Raw genomic sequence first — 22023 nt, forward strand, 5'->3', positions numbered from 1 at the left:
TTCTTGGAAAATGTATACACCATGTATACCCCTCTTCTGGGAGACTAGAGAGAGTCCTTGCTAGAAACAAGAAAAAGTGAAGAACTACTGAGAATTAGAGAGAAAACCCTGTGTTCACGTATTACCACAATCTTCACAGGTGACTTTCGACCTGGACGCCGAACACCTATTTGAAAACAGTACAAATGAGAGTTCCGACTTTGATGGTCATCATATTCTTATGCCCATTGACCAAACACTAGGACTGCACTATATAAAAACACAAGTTAGCAATTGCGTTTGTGACTTTGCTTGCTAGAGAAACTGCAGACTGCTGCAGAAACCCTGTAAATGTCAAACATTTTTAGTGCTTTTAAGGGGGAAATTTCCAAATCAGAGTTAGTTAAAGCTATAATTTGGTTTGCCTACAACGTGGGCAGGTCCCCCAAGATTCCTGAGGATGCCACATGTCACACAGAATCCGGAATGGCTCGTAAACGAAGGCCCCGTGCCTCCTAATATGCTGATGGTTCCCTGGCTTCAAACTTTTAAATCATTGCAGACTTGGGGAAAAAAATTGTGGCAGGTTTTTAAAAAGCAATAAAATGGGGAATGACAGACCCAGGAGAATTTCACTGTGTCTGAAATAGCAGCTGCAAGTGGTATTGGTAGCATTCTCTTTTTCCTGCTATGTCTGGGGGCAAAAGTTTGGGGTTTTAAAAGCACCTCCAAGTCCATAATCACTTGGAATAAGAAAGCAGGATAGTTTCTTTAGCTCAAGCAGAAAGTATACACTAATGAGAAATAATTCCTATGGGGTCGACATTTATGGGAGAATGGTTGTTAACTGCAGAAACCTTGGTCAGTTGAATTTGACCTACTTTTTCACAGCAAGATAAATACAGACAGGCTTTCTCCTTCGAAGTTAGCCTATTCGTCCAACAGAATCCAAAGTCGCCTTAGTTAACACTCTCCTTTGAACAGTGCGGGGGTGAGCTCTGGGACTGACCAGGAATCTTACATGGTAACCAGAACTACATTCACCCAAGTCAAAGGTCGGCCACCCCTGGAAACATGGCCTTGGGTCGTCCCTCTCAAGCCGAGGGCATCACCTGGAGAGCTCCTTAAATGCAGGTTACTGGGCCGACCCCAGTGCTGCTGAGCCATTCACCTGAGGCACTGAGTCTGCTCTTCTAAAAAGCTCCCAGGTGATACTGAAGCTGTAGGTGTGGGACCCCACATTGAGAACCACTGCCCCGAGGACTCTTGAGGTGCAAGGGAGTAGGGGAATCAGCACTTCCCAAGTACCAGGTCCTGTGAGGCCCTTTATCACCATCCCTTCTTTTAACCCTCATTGCAACTGAGGGAGCACCTGGTGGAAAGGTGGAGACTCAGGCCAGGGAATTTGCTGGTGAGTGAGGAGGCAAGAGACAATCCCCCCTGCGGGAAGAGTCCACCCCACCACGCCCTAGCTTTACCCAATGTGGGGGCCCCAATTTACACAATCACGTGTGTCACATATACACCGTCTGACTGGGCTATCTTCTAATTGCAAGCTTGCTAATAAGGCATCCCAGCCTGCAGGCCTCCAGACACAGTCACCACCTTGCACAATCATGTCTCACCCAAGGAGCCTGATACCACCGCTAAATGGCTTTGGGGAACTTCCAATGATCCTCTTCAACTGGGGGCTTTGCTCCTTTCTTGTCTCACTCAAAACTTCTCAAACCCTCTTTTCTCAACCCTAAGTGGACACAGAGTAATGACCCGCTCCTGACCAAGGTGTAACTCACCACCTGTAACGGGAAGGGCACTGCCGAGGGCCGGCAGTTTTCAAGGCACCTATAACTGAGGACCCTGAGGTCTGCTTGGTGCTCATGGGTGTCATAAAACACATAAATTCAGCGTAAGCCCCAGAACACGGAGTCCCAAACTTTGCACAACGTGGATTGTAGCAAAACACTTAATAAAGGCGCTTTGTCGATGATAATGACCTGCAGTAACTCTCCATATCAGGGACTCCCTTCCACTGTGTAGCAAAGCAACTCTAAGATCCGTTTCCATGACAACAGCAGCATCACACAGGAAAGAGAAAGGAGAGAGTACAGAAAGGCTCTTTAGAAATTGCTACCAAAACGCAAATCCAGTTTGGGGGAAAAAAACAAAAACAAAAAAACAACAGTGTTCTGGGCATTATACTTAGGGTTAAAAGCTTTTCTTCCTTGACTGTATTCTCTAATGATGTGACTATTTTTAAATGTCTAATAGGAACTGATTCAGAACACTATAAATACCTTCCATCTGCCCAATTTCAGAAGGTCTAAAATTAGGTTATCAGGTTCATCAATTTCCCTTAGAAGATTCGAGTAGAAAGAGATGGAACCTTTCTGTCGCACTAGCGGTGACATGCTGATCATGCTGAGCTTTTAGGTAATGTCACTGATTGACCATCCCCTTTGAACAGGAAACTCCAAAAACTAATTTTTGCTGAGTAAAATTAAATTGGGTAATCTCTTACGAGAGAGGAGTTTCTTAGGCGACCCTTCAACCTACCACGCCATATTAGGGGAGCAAACATTATATTTTCCTGCACTGTGCTCATGATTCTGTTTCCTTTTCTTCTCAAGGGTGCAGTGGAAATAAAATGAAACACCAAACAACTTGAGTAGCCTTTTCCCTGCCTAATTTTTCCTCCCCACCATGATTTTTCCTTCATCGACCATCAAAGGAGAAAGAACCTCTTACTAAATATATCCTAGAACAACCGCCAGAATTGGGACCTATTTTTTTCTCAGCTGCTGGGAGGTAAGGTTATTTCACCTACATGTGTACCAAGTTATTTTTAAAACTTGCCTTGTTCTTCTCTGGTTATTCTATTTCAATAAACAAAAGGAAACCTGGCAGCCTATTAGACGCATATTCCATCTAAGCAACCTTACTGTTCCACTGTCCGCACAGAGATCTTCAACAGATGCAGAATGAAACTTGCCCCCTAAGCCAGGAGGCATCCACTCTTCACAAAAGCAGCTTGACACATAATTTTCAGCCTTGTCACAAACATGGCAGTTAAACTTCTAAGCTAAATGGCATTTGCCCGAAGAATTAATTCTTTATTCTCAACAGCCATCATTTAAAAAAAAAAAAAGATTTATTTATTCATGCATACAAGAACTGGGGTATAGGCCAAAGGTGTGGGGGGTGAGTGGATTCACCAGAGACAGAGTGGGGAACGGAACAGGCAGACTGACTGAAATACACTGCTGAGAGGAGAAGCAGGGAGACAGGAGAGGTCTGCTGCGCTATGTGGGCAGCTCCCTGGCCGGCCAGTGATCGAACTCGTGCTGCAGAGGCTGCGGACAGCTTCACAGTGCTGTGCCCAACTCCCTGCGCCACCAGAGAGGCCCACAACAGCCATCCATTACAGGAAAAGCCATCTGAGTCAAAAACAATCTGGGAGAATAGCATCGGTGTCGGAGTTAAGAAAGGAATTTTGTAAAACATCAAGGTTATTGCACAGAATCTCACTGGTCTCTGTTCATTCACTTGGTAATTTAATATACCTTTTTGGGGAGCAGCTACAAGCCAGACTGTGGGTAAACACTGAGGATGGTTTGTCCTCAAGGGATTTGGGCAGAGGCAGAGCTGCCCTAGAGTGTGGTCTCATCAATGTCTCCGGTGAGGTGCATCCTGGAAGGAAGGAGGGCAAATGAATGGGAGGGGTGTGGGTGTTGGGGAAGTCATCTGTAATTCCACAAGAGGCCAAATGTGACTTAGGTGGCATGAGAAGGACATTTCAGAGAGAGACCCCAGCTTCCTCCCCAGTGGACCTCAAACTACAGAGCATGTCAGGGAGTTAGTGCTGCTCCTACTGGCTAGTACAGGATTAGCACCCTGTCCCACATGTCGGGGTTCCCTACTCTGGGGTCCCTCTTGAATTGTCAGAAACAGCTCCTCCTTGTCAGCTCAACTTCTGCCTTCTCACAACAACTACTTGCCAAGTCTGGGTCAGCAAGGGCATTGCAAAGAGAAGTTTGCACTTTCTCCAAGCATGAAGGGCAGCTCTCATCAACTCTACAACTTACTGCCTCCCTCAGCCGGGTGCTCTGCAGTGAATGACAAAGCTGCCAGTTATTGCTGGGCCTGCTTTGCTCCATCAGCTCTTAATATTTACTACCAGCGCCTACCATGTCAGAGGAACATTGTGACTGCATAAACACGATTCGTGAGGCTCAAAACATTTCATTATTAAAACAAAAATGCTCCTCGCACAACTACCCAGGCATGCCATTGCCCAAAAAACAGTGCTTAAAGGGGAAAAAAAGTCTTTTCTTTTAAAAAACCTCCTCACAAGTCTTCCTTATTCCTTTCTCCTTATCAACCGATCAAGCAGTTCAGTTGACTCAACTGCACCTGAAGGTCCATTGTGACATCACGTGAGTGAATAGGCTCCTGCTCCATGGCAGTTATGAAGGCAGAGGGACAGGCTGGGGAAGGACACACAGTGAAGGCAGTTATATCCAGAAAGGAGCCACCCTCGCCAAGGTTACCAGGATTCACTGTTAGTGTCTAAAACTCATTCTCCTCTTCATTAGGAGCCATTTTGATTTTCTTCTGGGGAGTAGCACACCCAGCTTAAAACAAAACCAAACAAAAACTCCATGTTCCCCAGGCATACAGGAGAGGCTCTGTCAAGCAGTCCTGGCCCACAGGATGTCAGGAAGCTGTTAGAAGGGGTTTCTTGGGAGATTCCTTAAAAGGGAGCAGCCCCAGCAGGTTTTGACCTTCACAGTTCTTTCCTCCAGGTTGGACATGGGTGGGATGGCATTGGGGCAGCCATCTACAACGGAGGTGACAAAAACAAAGGTGAAAGGCTCAGAGCTCCATGATCAAATGCCCAACACAAAGACAGGAGAGTCTGGAGCTTCAGGGGATCATAGAGCCCCTATCTGCTCTGGACCGCCCTGTTCCAGACATCTCGTCACATGACAAAGTGAAGTGATGATCACCCCTGTTTAGGAAACCCGGGAAAGCAGTCACCTGAATCATCACCTACGCTGGGGCACAATCTCAAAATGCAGCTCTCAACCCTGGGTAGTTGAGGCCCTGCCACAGCTCGTCATTCTCCTGGGACAGGGATGCTCAGCTGTGCAGGCATGCCCCTTCTAGATGACTTTCTGGGAGACCACAGCACCTGTCATATTCCAAAAGAATGATACGGACAGGAGAGAGATGCACAGATTTCAGTAAGAATTTGAGGATTTGGGGCCTCCCTGGTGGCACAGGGGTTAAGGTCTCAGTGCTATCCAGCTATCCCCAGCCACTGCAGCCTGTGTTTGAGCCTCGGCCAGGGGCTACCCACACGAACAGCAGACCTTTCCTGTCTCGCCCGCTGCTCCCCTCAGCAGTGTATTTCAGTCAATCCACCTGTTCTGTTCCCCACTCTGTCTCTGGTGAATTCTCTCACCCCCCACACCCCTGGCCTGCACCCCAATTCTTGCATGCATAAAATAAATAAAAAAATAAATCTTTAAAACAATTTGAGAATTTCCCCCAAATTGCACTATTCTGAAAAGCTTAAGTCCAAAAAGACAACTGAAGTCAAAGCATCTTAAAAATCAAATGATTAACAAATGATTTTGATTTCCTGGGTTCTGTCTAGTTCCTGCTCCCCACCAGACAAATTCTGTCATCCTTCTAGGCAGAGTAAATAGCTTCCTCTTAAGCTTTTGTGCCCAGCCTCACATCAGTGCTTTCCAAGTCTCTGTAACCATCCTGTTATGGACACACATATTCTCACGATTTATTCCAAACTCCCTTCCATTCAACAAGAATGTTGGCAGGAGGTACTGGTGGCTGCAGAGGGGAGTGTAAGAGGACAGCACCCCCAAGGCAATACGCAGACGTGTCGCATTTCCAGTGCTGGCTTATCCAGGCTGGCTGCCATCCAGAATTTGGTGGCTAATGGGGTATTCCAGTTAAATCAGACTGATTGTATACATTTTATTACTGGGTGAATTTCATAGGTCACATATTCTTAAGATGAAGAACATGCTTTTTTTGGGGAAGACATATCCAATCACATAGGAAGCCTGACGTCTAACTGGCATGACCAGTTTAATACATAGCACGACATTAAGTCACAGAAAAGGGAAACCCCCTATAGACCTTAGGACATCTCCTTTTAGTCGTATGATCGAAAGGAAACCTGCAAACCCTGTATCAGTGCACGTGCATGCGTGCATCCGGCCAGCAAGTGTTCCCTGAACACCTACGATGGGTGTTGGGCACAGTTCTAGGTAAAAGAGTAAGACAATGTCCCACTCTCGTGTGCTTTCATGCCAGTGGGAGAGGCAATAATCAAATAGCAAATTATATGGTGCCAGGTGGTGTTGAGAGCGATGGAGTACAGAACGGAGGGCAGACTAGTGGAAATGAAAGGGGGTGAACTTGCTCTAAAGAGGTATCAGAGACTGAATGGTGGGCACGGGCACCATGCAGATGGGGGCAGGATGTACGTGTGAAGGGTCCACCGTGCAGAAGCCCAAGGTACAAAGGAGCTGGGCATGCTCAGGGTGGTGAGGTGGGCAGGAGCGGATTACAGTCGCTGACCAAAGGAAGGCATTTCTATTTCATTGTCGCAGTCAAGGGAGGCCACTGAAGGCTTCAGACAGAGCTGACCATGAGCTGCGGTGAGCTGACCGGCTCGGGCTGCTGTGTGTGAGGCAGAAGGCAGGACCAAAAGCAGAAATGAGGGGCCATGTTAGGAGGCTATTTGGCGAATGCTTTTTTCCAAAGCTACTTTGTTGGGCTCCCATTGTTTGATTCCTGGGTGGACAGAAGTCTACTGCAGGAGAACAAGATCAAATCCGAGCACACATCTCCGCACCGCGGCTGGTACAAGGGCTCACTAAGGCATCTGCTCACTTGTGTGTGCAATGCTGTTTAAAATTTCCGACTTCCCCCTCTCACTTCTAATTTCTACACATGTAGATACTCTAAATGACTGATTCATAATGGAAAAACAAGATTAAAATGAACTACCTTAATCTTGGTGCATCATTCAAACTCAGCAAATGCGGAAGAGAGCAGCCCTGCCTTCCTAATTTTAAGACCTGCTGTGTAAACTCCTCTCTCTCTTTTTTTTTTCCTCAAACTTCCCTGGTCTTTTGTGATTAATTTTAGTAATGGGAGGACGACCTGCTTAAGAACAAATGAGTCATGATACAGCTTAATATCTAGAAACTTCAAATCACCCTCCTCCACAGAGCGATCATTTTCAAGGATGGAATTCTCACCTCTTAAACATTTCTACCCCGATGGACCTCTACAATACCTCCTGCCTGAAAAAAGAGGTGTGTGTGTGGGGGGAGGTGGGGATAGGTGTCCAAGGGACTTGAAATTGCAGCCAGAAAGGGGCAGGCAGACTGGAGCTCGGGTGGGGGGCAAGTGAAGACCGTTCCCACGCTGAAGTGCAAAGCTGCACTCCCCAAATCGTACTTACGTAAACAGTGGGCAAATCAACAAAATTTGAGAAAAGAGAACGACCTGCCTTCTGGAATGAACATCTCAGGTATGTTTTGTGATTGGAAAAAAAAAAAACTCACCTTGCCTCTTGTAGGATAAATCATAGCCTGTGCTTATCATAATAGGTTCTTTCAACCAGCAGTCTCTTAACACAAATCTCTCCCGAGCTGCCTAGCCAGGACTTTTGCATAGATTACTGATCAAGACATTTGTTAGACATTTAAGAGACGTTCACCTCGAAAAGCATTGTCATTGCAGGTGCAGACTACGGTTAATAAAGCTGCCTTGCATATTTGAGTGTGTTAAGAAAGTAGATCTTAAAAGTTCTCGTCAAAGATGTGGCGTGTGTTCACAACAGGACACTGCCCACCTTCTTGGTCAGAACCCAACCCGAGTCTCCCAAGTGCTCCAGGCTCTCACCTGGTCCCATGTGGCCTGCAGGCTCCAGATTTCACGAGTTCCCTTGTTGGTCTTGCTTGTGAATGATTTCACTGTTAATGTTTAAGATCGGGGGCTGCCCTGGTGGTGCAAGGGGTTAAGATGCAGTACTATAAAGCTATCCACAGCTACTGCAGTGCGAGTTCGATCCCCAGGGAGCTACCCACATGGCACAGCAGACCTCTCCTATCTCTCCTGCTGTGTATTATGTGTGTGTGTGTGGACATTCATTATATTTTAGCTTCATTGATTCTTTAATTTAAATTTTATTTTTATATTCCCCATATAATTACAACCCCTTTATTTTGACCCCAATCCCTCCTTGCCCCAAACCCCACCCCCCAAAGAGTGTCTCTGGTTCATAGTTGTTTGTTGATATTTTGTTTCTTATAGTTATTCTTTTTCCTGGTCCCTTATTTAAGTTTTCTAGATTCCTGCTATGAGTGAGACCATCCGGTATTTTTCTTTTTCTTTCTGGCTTATTTCGCTGAGCATGATCCCTTCCAGCGCCATCCATGTTGCTGCAAATTGCATGTGTTTATCTTTTTTGAATGCTGAATAATATTCCATGGTGTATATGTGTATTTTAGTTGAACCACCTGTTCTGCTCCCCACTCTGTCTCTGGTGAATCCTCTCACCCCCTGTACCTCTAGCCTGTACCCCAGTTCTGTTCTTGTATGCATAAATAAATAAATCTTTAAAAAAAATTAAGATCTGGGCCTCCCTGGTGGTACAAGGGGTTGAGATGCAGCACTATGAAGCTATCTGCAGCTACTGCAGCACGAGTTCGATCCCTGACCAGGGAGATACACACATGGCACAGCAGACCTCTCCCGTCTCGCCCATTGCTCCCCTCAGCAGTGTATTTCAGTCACTCTGCCTGTTCTGTTCCCCACTCTGTCTCTGTTGAATCCTCTCACACCTCAAACCTCTGGCCTGTACCCTAGTTCTTGTATGCATAAATAAATAAATTTTTTAAAAGTATTTAATATCTGTATCATTCCAAATTTCTCTTACAGTTTTAGGATTGCTCATTATCACATGGACCCCATATTCTACTCCCAAAAATTGAGCCTTCACCAACAGCCCGTCCCTTAAGTTGGCCTTGCTGGGCAGCCACGTGGTGCCCCAGAAAGGGAACAGGTTTGGATACAGAGTCTTGGCTCAAAGCTTAATGCACCATTTATTACTGGATTTCAGCAAGCCACTGGCTCATCCTGAGTCTTAATTTTCACACTTGTACAATGGGAATGACAACATAGCCTCAGTGCACTTATGCACATTATCCACTGCAGCAATTATTTATCTGAATAATAAGGTTTATTCAAATACATGACTTCCGATTAAGGGTCAACTGTTTGCGAGCAAAGAGCATGTTTTTCAACCACACCACCTGGCACTAAGAAATGCTCGAGGCGTATTTAATGATTACAGATGCTGAATAAATGTAAGATGGGAAACACGCGTCAGGCAAGTTCATGGAGAGGCTGTGACCGGGATTATCACATCCAGCTCCAGGCCTGGCTCTCCACACCACCCCAGCAACAGCGCTCAGGTACAGGCTACCCTGGCTGGTTGTGCATCTGCTCTTACTAAGACATTTGTATAGATCAAGGAAAATGAAGAAGCAACCAGACCAATTTTTTACCCCAGCCAGTCAAAAACTTCTGTTCAGGCCCACCATTTAAAAAATTAAACTGGAAATAACCCAGAGAGTTTGAAATGGCGATGTGACAAGCAGAAGGTCCGCCAGGCTTGCCTCCTCCACGAGGTGCCAATAATGATGCTGATGAAACACCTGTTCCCAGGTATCGGTGAAAGGTCAGTGAAAGTCTCATGTATAGAACTAACCAAGTGATTCAGGGCCAGATCAGCACAGCTGGTGACCAAATTGGGTTCAGATCCTTATCCATTTATCCCCGTTGGTTCAACAGATCTTTGTGAGCACCCACTCTGTCCCAGGCTCAGCCCCTGGCTCTAGGTCTTCAAAGTGAAAAAACACAGACACTTTGCATGAAGAGTTCACTGTGCAGGCACAATCTTTAAGGGACTCAATAATTCTGTAAATGGCATTAACAGTGGACCAAGGGGCTACACAACCATCCCATGTACTCCCAGTGCTTCCACACACCTCTTTGAAACTGGATGTCGGAAACTCCTTACATCTTCGTGCTTTTGTCTTAACCTCCTTTATGATCCAAACTGTTACAAACCACCTTAATCACACTCTTTTTCCAGATCTGGCTCCACTGAACTTTGGGGTGCCTCCCAAAAAAACCTAACCCCATTCTTAAAGACTATTTGCCAAGAGTGGATACTTTGAAAAGAATGTGCTACTGGTCTTACATGGCAGCTAACAGTCGGGTTCCGGAGGTGCTGGAATGGTGGTGACTGAAACCCCTGGATTACAGTGAAAAGCCCCCAGGGTGAGGCTCTTCTGGTGCTCTAAGCAAAAATACCAAAAAAATCCTTCGACCACACATTGCACCCCAACAGACGAGGTACAGACTGCAAAGCCAACCCATACTCCCCTCTCCCCCTGCAGCCAGCATCGACAGGAAGAGAGAATGAACATTCCACCACCTGTCGTCCCCTTCAGTTCATCAGAACTGTGGCTGAGGATGTAAGTCTTAGAGGATGCAAGTCCTTGAGGCTATTTTTAATTCCCAGCTAAATTAATTTGGCCCGAAAGTAGCAGAAGTCCCCTCCCTTGCGGGAAATACTTCTGTTACTGTGAATCTGGTACATAAAATAATCCACCCACTGAAGCGCAGAATTAGCACGGGAGCTTTTTGTTTGGTTTGTTTCCCTGAAATAACTTCTTTTTTAAGGTTTCCTGAGGCATCACAGCACGTGAGGAGCCCTACCTGTGGGCGAGGACAGAGGGTGGATTCGGAACCTGGCAAAGGTTTCCCCAGAGGTTCACCAAGGGGATCCCACCAGGACGTGCAGAACATAGCGGGTTGTCTTGCTTATTCTTTTTTATCGATTCTTTAGCGAGTACATGCCACCTGAGTTTATGTGGCACTGGATGGTGGCACTGAGCCAGGGATGGAACTCCCTTCAGCCAGCAGGAGAAACATGGTCATAATGGTCCCACCTGTTTTGAAAAATAAAATTTTGAAAATAATTGAAAAATCTTAAAATGCCGCCACTTTCAGGAAGTCTTCTCTCCTTCCTTCTGATACACTCGTTGCATGCTTGCTGTATTCTTTCAGTTAGAGAGAAAGTATAGAAAAGGCAGACACTGTGTTCACCTTTGCATCTTCACAGCACGGAGCCCTCAATAGTGATGGAATGAAACGTAGGGCTGACTGCAACTTTGAAGACCACAAACTTCAACCTCTCTATTTACAAAATAAGAAAACCAAAGTCTAGAAAGGTTTTGAATGACTTGGCATCTCGGGATTCCCAATTTCCACCCACACCAAGATTTTTAATTTCATTCTGCTGAATTTTAAATGCAACTTTTTAGCGCCTGCACCTTTTACAAATTTCCCTTTACTTTGTTGGTTCAGGAATAGAAAAATGTTTTGGGTATAACTGGATTTGCTCTCTAAATTGTCTTATTTCCATACTAAATGTAAAAGCACACGCTGAAAAGTTAGAAGATTTTCTAATTAAATTTATTTCTAGGTTTATTTTAAATGTTTTGAGTTTTGTTAGAAATGAAGCTTTGAAATGTTGAATTTTAAACACTCTCACAGCCTTTTTCATTTGATCGGTTTCTAAGACACCGAAAAGAACATGAGAACACGAGGATTCTCAAGATGGTCGTAAGGAAAAGCAAGCAATTTTGCTTTCTGGACATACAGCCCTTCATAGAGTCTGGCTTCCAACCAGATGCCACTTTTGCTTTGTAGCAATTTGTGCAATTGGTTCCATTTTTGCTTCTAAAGCCTTTGTAGTAAATGTTCTCAGTTTCTTCAAATGGCTCAGCGGTGCAGTCCTCATGGGGTGCAGAGATGCACCCTGGCCAGGCAGGCTTCCCTGCCTTTGAAAATGTCTTCATTGGTGCCCTCCTGAGCATTCTGGCAGGCGCCGGCTAAGCCCTGACTTGCAGGCTGGCTGCCGTCCAGGTGAGCACACACAGGATGACCCAGGGAGCTATTTTTAAATTACCTGAGTTCTGTTCAGTGGGCTCAGATATTAGAAGTGCAAAATTCAATAGGAGCAGTTTCTCCCCGACCAGCCAGGGGCACTGGTGACCGTGCATGAGGCCAAAAAAAAAAAGGAACAGTTGAACAAAAATGCCAGAGCTTCATGCTCGCACAGCTCCTCCTGGCCCCTCTTACTTTCTCCAGGATCCACATAGCCAGTGCACAGAACAAACATTCCCGAGAGTTTGTTTAAATAGTTGTTGGGCATTTTTGTCACTGTATATATCTCACAAAGGAGCTTGTCTCCCTGCAACTTTCATTACAATTTTAAAAGCAGGGCTGAGATCAGCCTGGTACCCTAAAAGCACCCCCCCACACAGTTGCTTTTGTCACTTAGGGCACATAGAGTAAAGAAAAAGCATGTTGGTAAACGTGTTGGTAAAAAGCGTGTTGGTAAACACGCGTGCACTTATGTGCACACTCCTGCACACACATGCAGCACCTGCAGGCCCGGATACCCCACCCCCTCCTGCAAGGTGGGCTCTGTCACATCACTGAGGACGAGCGGGCACCGCTTTAAGAAGGGAGGCATTCCAAGCTGAAGGACCAAAGTGGCAGTTGAACTGAAATTTTAAAAAGGAAAGGGAAGAAATCTGAGTCCCCAGGACCTAAAACCAGCCCTCCGCTTGTCCACCCCGTTCCCCAGGGCCAGAGTCAGGAAGGGGAATCCACCAGATTCAGCGGCAGCTGAAGGAATAACAGCACATTTTTGAAAAGCCAAGTCACATTCACCGCCCCAAACAAGGCAACCTCCCCTCCTCCTCTGGTCCATGTCCTAGTTCACTTCTTAACTCGGAGGGGTGGAGGGTAGGGAACTATGTCTAAACCCGGACAGGCTTGGTCTTATTTCCTTGTTGTCTTACACGATCTCAGGTGCAGGATGGGGGTGCTGGGCAGAGCCCCAAGCTGCACTCAGGTCACACACCTGGGAACAGTTTTGTAACAACTCTGAGTACCTTCCAACTCTGAGTGGGGGCAGCACCCCTATCAGGTGGCAGGTACCCCTACAACTGCCACCCCTCTTCCACCTGTGAGCCCTGGCTCCAAAGATAGGCAGCACTGGCGAGTGAGTTAGCCTTGAAAGGAGGCTCCTTAAAAAGTCTGTGATTTTCTTCTCTACTTAGTGTGCTGGGGGTGGTGCCTAAAGTCTCAGAAATCTTGGCTTTTGCCTCTAGAGGTGCCACAAGGGCCTGTCTGGCAATAGCTCAGCTTGTCCCCAGGAGGGGGGGTCAGGGCTGAGAAGCTGCCAAGCCTGGTCTGGTCAGGAGGTCGTTGGCCTGAACTCGGAAGTCCTATCTCCTTCTGCAGCCTGCCAGCTAGTCTGCTCCTGAGTCCTGCAGATGATCTCTGCTCAGACTTCTCAACCCTATTTCCATCTGGTTACAGAAATCTGGGAACAGCTTCCCTGCCCCTCCCAACCCCCCCAGTACTTCTCCCTTCCTTTCATCTTGAACACGGCTGAGCAGGTACAGTATTTGTGGATCTCACAGGCTGGGTGTTCTTTCCCCCATCTGTGAATGTTCTGGAATCTGCTGAGCCCCACAAAAGCATTATTAAGCAGCCCATGAACTGTGCATCTTAAGCATTCACCATGGAAAGGGGAAAAAAAAGGTCTTAATTTAAATGTTTTAAGTTTTCAGGAGAAAAAGTGCTTAGGGTGGTTTGTTCTCTTAAATTAGATTTCATTTTTCCTGATCCTTCCATTCTTTTAATTGGCTTTCCTTGTGCTCTTTAGCACTTTTCGAGATATTTGAACAGAACTTTGAATTATTATGCCAGAAAATAGCTAGGACACTTCCCCTGGCAGCAGGGCCAGGGAACAGAGCCCCCCCCCCCCCACTGCCGCAGCCCTGCTCCCACAGCCAGCACCCCTAAAGACAACCACAAAGCTACCCAAAAATGGGTTCTTAAGGACACCCACGGAAGGTGCCCTGGATCATTTACCTCTTTCTTTGCTATGCCTCAGTCTCCTCGTCTGTAAAACAAGGCTAACCTGGATAAATCTTTAACGCCACTCCAGCTCAAGAGTTCTGTGATTTTAAAACTTGTGCAACACAGGATAAAACCAGGAAATCTCCCATATCCACTCAGCTCTGAGTCTGAAGCTCTGCACCCCTCAAACCACCTCCCTGGGGGGCCCAGCTGGGCATCTCGCAGATATGCCCCGACAACTAAACCACCCTGCGTGGACAGAGCCCTTCCCGCCAGGCTGCAGGAAGTGCTAATCACGGGCTCTTAACACCAGGGACCAAAAGGCAAATTTTCTCCTTGGAAGAGAACACATATCCTGTGTGAGTCAGACAGGCAAGACGGGCTGATTCTTTGCACCTCCTTACTGTCTCCTGTGCTTCTTTTCCTCTCATATTAAAAAAAAAAAAAAATTCACCTCTTATCTTCACTTTCGAGGATATTAAAACACGAGGCTTGGCAGCCACAGCAGACAACACAACAGAGAGAAGAGAAAGGACAGAACTCAGCGTCACACGGATACTGGGGTGCCTCCCATTCGGCTCCCCACCCAGCTGACCTGCAGGGAAGCTCTCTGCCCTGCTCCAGGCTTTGTGAGGTGGGTGACCACATTACCACCCCACAACCAGAGGAATGTGCTGGGCATGAAGGGGGTGGCTGGAAGTCATACGCATGCATGATGTGGAGCAGACAGAAACCAAGACTTTCTCATGTCAACAGGACTGGCCTCCACACACCGGGACGAATGTCAACTACGAATGTGCTGTATCGAAAGCGCACAGACAATCCCAACAAGGGCACAGGCAGGGTTGGCTCGTGGGCTGACAGCCCCCTTAGAAGAGCTCTCGGTTGGCCTCACAGGCGTCTGGCTTTCCTCCAACTTCCCTGCCTGCTCCTCCCTGGTCTCCTCAGCCTTCCTCGTGTGCCCTCCTGCTGGGCGCCCATGATCTCTCTTCTCCACACTCTGCCCCCGTTCTGCAGGTAAGATGATCCAAACCCCACTCGGGACTTTGAAAACAAAATGAGGACAATGGAGGAATCTGTCTTCAGGACACACCCCGCTTCTAACCTCACATCTACATTCACACAGGACTGTCTTCTCAATGGCAGACTTCCCAAACTGAACACCTTGGTCTGCCCCACCCCGTCCTCCCAGGCACTCCCTCCAGGAGCCCTCCAGAGTCTGGAAGCACCCCCAGACATTCATGCGTCTGGCCCAGAAACCTGGGAGTCTTTCTCCACATCTCCATCTCCCTGAACCCCTGCCCCCTGGCCAAGAATTGCTGATTCAGCGCCTCAGTGGCCTCACGTGAGTTCCCTCAGCCTCCCCACAGCTTCCTCCTTCTCCCAGGCCCCACCCCCTCCCTGAAAAGTGGGCGCCTCTGTGCTGGTTCTCCCCGATATTTCCCCTTCTTCACCCATACATGGAAGCCTACGTCCCGCCAATCCATCTCCTACGAGGCGCCCAAAGCAACCTTTATACGATGCAAACAAGATCACATCATTCTGCTTTAAAACCAGCTTTGTGGGCCCCACAGCTCCTCAGATTGTGGTCAAGTCCTTAACCCAACACTGGCCGTCCGGCCTGCTCAGGCCCCCGGGCCTCACACACAGCCATGTCCCCATCCCTGCTCTCCCGTGGGCCCCCCTTTGTCGGGAGCAGCTCTCGACAGGCTCCCCGTGTCCCAGCACACTTGTGCTCTCCCGTCTCCTGCTTCCACCCGACATTTGGCTAAATGTCATTTCCTTGGGGGTGCTTTTTGACTGCCCAGAGTAGCTCCCTTGGGTAAGCCTTCTGGGAGCACCTACATCCCCCTTTAATTAGTGATATTTGCTGTCCACCTTCCAGCAGGAAGTCCAGGAGGACAGGGGCACATCTGTGTTGACTGCTGTGCCCAGGGCCCAGCACAGGGCTTGGCTGTAAGAGGTTCTACTCTCAAGCACAGAGTGAGGAGCGGGAGGTGAGAGGAGGGAGGAAGCATCGCACAAAACTGTTCTCCCACTTGAGGCTGCCCGCATTCCCCCACCCTCCATCCTGATGAGACTGAAATGGGAGATCGAAGAGGCAAGAAAATGAGGGCATGAAGTTGGGAATCACGAGCAAGGAGGTGAAAGGGGACCCTTTAGGGGCACCTCGAAGCAAGCTGGCCTTGCAGGGAAGCTGGTACTGTCCACTGCACCTATTTTTATCTCTAAAATGTCTCCAATGCACATAAAAACCAGAAAGAAGGGCAGTCTGGGGAGGGCTGGGTGGATTATCTACATTGATTTTTTTGAACAACAGCCAGTCACGCGATAGCCACGCACGTGGGCTTCCTGGTTCATGAGGCTGTAAGGCCCAGCCAGCAACTGAGCCCTGTGACTCCCATGTCTTGGGGTCTTTGCAGGGAGGTGATGGCTCAGAGCTCGAGACACCCACTCAACCTGCCTCTACCATCATCTCAACCGAAACTGCACGTCCCCACATGCTGAGGTCCAACGGTAAGGTCCTCCACTACGTGTGTTACATGAAACAATGCAAATCAACATCCCTCAGAGCTAACCGGAAACTCGCCACCTTCAGAAAGAATGCTGCCCGTCTACACCGAGGCCCCATCTGCACTGCGGATGTCACGTTGACAGCAGTTCCCCCGATGGAAACAAGTGCTAGGGGCAGGAGTCACCTGAAACACGTGACTTAAGAACGGCGCGTGGTGTGTGATGTCCATCGGGCAGGTGTGGAAGTGCACACCTGAAACTCACATCACGTCATCAACAATGCCATTTCAATTAAAAAAAAAAAAAAGAATTAGGGACTACAGTAATCTTGCACAAGCAGTTCTGAATAAAAACGTCTACCCTTGCAGGTCTCTGCAAATTTTTCTTGCAGTGAAGCTGTAACATGTCACAGCCCAGGTTTCTTCCCACTCACTGTATTTTGGATAGTGCTGCTTCCCAGGCTCTTAACTCCCACTACCCCTTTGTTAGTCTTGTTTTTTGCTTTTTGTTTTTCCTGCGAACAAGATATTCTCAACAGATTAGGACACAAATAAATGAAATTTTCTACTCACACATGGGCCGCATCAGAGATCATTTGTTCAGAGAAACAGATGCTAAATTATGTCAATTGCTAATAGCACTTGTGATACATAGTGAGGCAGCAAGGCTCTCAGGAAGCACTCTCGGGCCATGTATCACGTTGGCCAAAGTTATTGGTGGTCCTGACATGTAATATCCCTCCAGAAACCACTGAAGAGCCATTCATGTTCACTGTAAAATTTGCAGCATCTTCAGAAAAGAACTGCACTGTGTTTGTGAAAGCTGTTGATTTGGTGGATTTAGTCCACGTGGCTGCCTGCCGTGGAACAGTACACGTGCCAGAGAAATCCTCCTCCAAGAGTGCTGTCCCGACTCCAAAGGACCAGAACTCTGTTTATTAGCAGAGGCCAGAGTCATACGAGACTAACTGCTAAGTTTCCCGTGAAGGGTAGTAAGTCCCCAAGCACAGGTGAACAGGCATTTTGAAAAATTAAACTCAGGCATTTGCAGTAACATTGCTCAATAGCTCGCAGGCTACTTACATCCGTGTCAGGTCCTTTATCCGCACCCGGACAAGAAAAAGTAACAAATTCATGGCACCTCTTGTGAACCACAAAACAGCAAACTGGTGGAGAGAAAAGAAAACCAAAATTAGAACAATCTAAATGTAACACACAAGCTTTGTTTTCTGAACAGGGCTACTGCTGTCAGGAGTCAATTCAATTTCACTACAGATGCATCTTATCACCGGCCATTGGAAGGCGTTTCATCAAGACCCAGTAACATTTGGGATTGACTGGACTTGTGTAAGAGCCACAAAATTCCAGCACTGATGGGGCCGTGGAGGCCTGACCTTCAGTTTCGAGTCACTAGTGTGGAGAGAGACTAAACGACAGTTTTTCAAGGTGCAAACCAGGCATCAAACTGCAAAGTACTTTGCACTGTCCTAACCCAGCACACACACATGTGCACACATGTGTGAGTGTTCGTAACATTCTATCCTTTGGGTGAGATGAAACAAAGAGCAAAACTCATGACAAATATTAAAGGGGCATCTCTGAATGTGGATGACAGATCATCCTCAGCAGAAGTCCGCACTTGAGGTCCTCATCAAGACAGACCAATCTACAGAAAGACCTTGGAAATGTAGAGAAGTCAAGGAAGTGGACACCTTGTGTAGCTGCCTGTTTGTCACAGACAAGGCCACCAGCTGGGGGACTCTGCCAAAATCCACAACACAGCAAGTATTTCCCCAGCTTAACACAGTTTTGATAAATCATCTTGCATTTGAATCAATAAAAGAATTGTGAGTTATCGAACTTAATAAAATAATCCCCTCACAGACAGGATAATGGCAGGGGAAAGGGGTTAGACAACAAAAGTGACCTAGCTAGCCCCTGACACGGGCCCGAGGCCAGCCCAGGAGGGCATAATCTAGTGACTGCACAGGCTGGCAACATCACCTGCCCTGAGAAGTCCTGGGCAGAGCCGAGTCTTTACAGCAGCAGACAAGCGGGGACCTCTCGACGTCAGGCTTATGTGCTCTTTCTTCTGCTCCTTCCTGCACATATGGCAGAAGATGAAGGCAAATGAAGCCAGGATGGTCTTTGCAGCAGGTGAGAGAGGAGCAGGGGTACCACGAGCAGAGGTTCCAAGGGGAGACATGAACTGGGAATTGTTAGAGGGCCTTCAGTGTCCAGAAAGAACTTCTGAATATTTTTTAATTCTTTGGGTAACCACTGAAAGGTCTGGAACAAGAGTAGCACAGAGGAAAGCAGTGCTCTGGAAAGGCGAATGGTGGTGATCGGGGGACCTGAATGGAATTGGTTTGGGCCGTAACAGCAACTTAGAAGCTTCATCCACAGACCAAGTATGGAAATAGCTGCCCATCCTTATTTAGGCTAAGAGATGGGAGTAAGAGATGCCAGAGAAAATGGCAGAACTGACAGGATGTGCCAACTGACCTCAGTGGCATTGACTGAGCATCCTACTGTGCGCTGGATACAGTGCTGGGCTCTTCTCCGTGCGCTACCTAGCTCAAGGGTCATGACGCAATTTAATAAGTTTTGATGCCGCATTTCCCTGCACGGCTCCTGGGCATCTAGCATGTTGTAAGCACACAGCATTTGTGGACAGGCGACAGGGCAGGCGAGGACAGAGGGCTGGACCAACACGGAAGGTCTTGCCTGAGGCTACCTTCCTACTATGTCAAGGGGCCAAGATTCTTTTCACTTCCCAGCCTTTTCCTTCCTTCCTCCACTAATTGCATGATTTTGCAACAGTGGACCCACAACCAAATTATATATTATATATGCCACATAAATTTCAAAGAAAACAATCCTCTTAGCCATGCATACATGTGAATCCCGAGGGAGGTGTGGGTGTGTGGAGGGGCAGGACAGGGACGGAGCAGGATCTCTATGACCGAGCAGACGGGGTAAGGAGGAGTCCTGGAGCCCTCGGTGCATTTTTCAGGCTTTTATTGGGATTTTACCAGGCACACAGCAGGCAGAGGTGCCGGGGCGGGGGGCGGGCAGGAGGCTGGCAAGCCTCCTAGCCCCCAGCAAATCTTTACACTTCCTGGGCTCTCCAGCGTTCTCTCTCTCCTTTTGGTTCTGCTGTTCCGCTCTGCTGGCGTCCCCGTGACGCCACCCTTATAAGCCCAGTCTTAGCCCAGGTGCATCCCACCTACATATGCCCACACCCCACTCCAGGTGCTCGCCGTCAGGCATGCATTCGGGACCGCAGATCCATCATCAATCCTAATGGCGGGAGGGCAGAAAAGCCTGACACTTTTTTACCTTACCCTACAGTGTCCCGTCTCAGAGAAACAAGCTAAGAGATGATGCCTTTAAGGTGATCCTAACACGGATGTCACTGTAAATGTACTGTTTTCAAAATGAGAGAGTACAGGCTTGGCCCTGAGCGAGCAGTCAAACAGATCGGGACCATCTGCAGAAAGGTGATAATTGAGTATCTCTTAAAGAACATCCCTAAGGAGCAGGGATGCTCTGGGGAGGGTTCTCCTTGGCTGCAGGCCACAACGGGCTCTGTGCACAATCGAGGTGGCAGAGGTGAGTGAGGGGGCTCCCTAGGTGGCACTTAGCTCCCCAAGCCCTCAGAGCAACCGTCTTTATACTCTTTCCGCTGAAGGCATCTCCACTGCAAGACGCTCTAAAGATGGGTGTCAGAGCAGCTCTGTGATGGCAGAAATTAATCTCCTCTGCTGGCTCTCCCCAGGCACAAAGTCATCTTTCATTCACCAGGTCCAGAAAGATAAATGACTAAAGGAAACGGGCCATAGGAGCATTAGTTCCTCCCCCGTTTACTACAGATACATTATTTTGAAGGGGAAATCAGTATTCTGAATCCCAACTCAACCATTCAAACATTTGAGTCTTTTGTCTCTCTCTCTCTCTTTCAATCATCTCTACATTCAGGTGAACACTGTTAAGAAATTCTGCCTTTATCAAACCCCTTTGGAAGGAGAGGCAGCTTCAGGTATTTGTCTCCTACAATCCCCATCTGCTCGTCAATGCAATTGCATATTGTCAGCTGTATTTCTCCCATATGCCTAGAGCAGTCTCGTATGCAATATGATACTAAGAAGAAAGAGTCTTCCACGTACAGCATAATTTTCAAGGACAGCCAAAAGCCCCACCGACCCCAAACTTCTTCCTCCCAACCTGCCTGAGCAGCCCCCGCTCCCTCCTGGCTCACAAAGAAGTCTCACATCTGGAAGTGAGGGGACTCACCCCACAGCTGGAGAGAAGGGTCATGTGCTTCAGAGATCCACTCTATACAGTCACTGGAGGCTCAGAGACTCGGGAGTCAACACAAGGGTCTTCACAGGAAGAGGGAACAGAGGGAGCCCTCTGACTAAGGAGAGAGCCAGGTTAGCCCAACACCTGCCCCAGTGAGGGGTGCAGGGAGAGGCGCTTAGCACTGGCCGGGTGGGGCTACAGCAGCATCTGCCTGGGAAAGAACATTAAGCAAAGGCCAGAGATTCCAGAATCACTGGCCGTGACCTCTGGTTTCAAATTCCAAACTAAATTGGGCAGTGCATATTTTGTAAGATAATATAATGCAAACATTTGAGACATCTTGCTAGTGTCATTGAAGAATGAGGGAAAAACTGGTTCGGTAAACAAGAGAATGTGTCTAGCTGACCAGGACACACAGACTGACTGACACACACACCAGCGCACAGACTGACTTTCCTGGGGCTAACACAAGCTGACTTTTTTTTTATTCCTTTTATTTTGGATTCTAAGTTTTCCTTGACCATGTTGTGTGGAACAAGGCAGGCAGGGGAAGGTAGGTACAGTAGCACCCGTCACACCGTATGCTGAGAGCCACAGCTGCCTGACTTTGGCAATAAAAGGAGGAGGCCACCGCTCCCTGATATTCCTGGAGCTGGACATGGGTCCTTAAAAAGCCTTGGCTTAAACCACAGGCTGGCCTGTGAGGCTCAGAGGGAGCCTCGATTCTGTGACTTTGAGGCACCTCTGCTTGTATAACCAAATGGGAGGTTTAAAAACATGAAGTTACCCACAGCTTAAAGTCACAAAGTAAATCTTCATTCAATTATCTTCTAAGCCCCAAACTACTTTCCTCTAATCCTCTGCAGGATATGCTTTGTGCTGCACTGGTGGAGGATGACACGCCAAATGCACGAGCTGCCCCCCACAAGCTGCACGGGGGCCCCACAGCACAATCACAGGCTTCAGCAGATAACGAATCTTTTTTTTTTTTTTTTTTAAGATTTATCCATTCATGCATGCAAGAACCAGGGTATAGGCCATATGTGCAGGAGGGTGAGAGGATCCACCAGAGATAGAGTGGAGAACAGAACAGGCAGACTGACTGAAATACACTGCTGAGGAGAGCAGCAGGCGAGTCAGGAAAGGTCTGCCGCGCCATCTGGGTACCTCC

The 22023-nt window shown here is 47.7% G+C and overlaps 1 protein-coding gene across 2 annotated transcripts in view; it reads right to left on the reverse strand.

Annotated features, from left to right (window-relative positions):
- PRKCA (protein kinase C alpha) overlaps positions 1-22023 on the reverse strand; it is a gene marked incomplete at both ends in the record, with an annotated part of 329542 nt that overhangs the window by 184276 nt on the left and 123243 nt on the right. For both annotated transcript variants that reach the window (XM_084238933.1, XM_084238932.1), the window contains one exon: positions 17631-17713. In XM_084238933.1, the coding sequence (XP_084095059.1) occupies positions 17631-17713 (83 nt within the window). The remainder of the gene's footprint in view (positions 1-17630; positions 17714-22023) is intronic.

Source organism: Talpa europaea (assembly GCF_964194135.1).
Source record: "Talpa europaea genome assembly, chromosome: 7".
Lineage (NCBI taxonomy): Eukaryota > Metazoa > Chordata > Mammalia > Eulipotyphla > Talpidae > Talpa > Talpa europaea.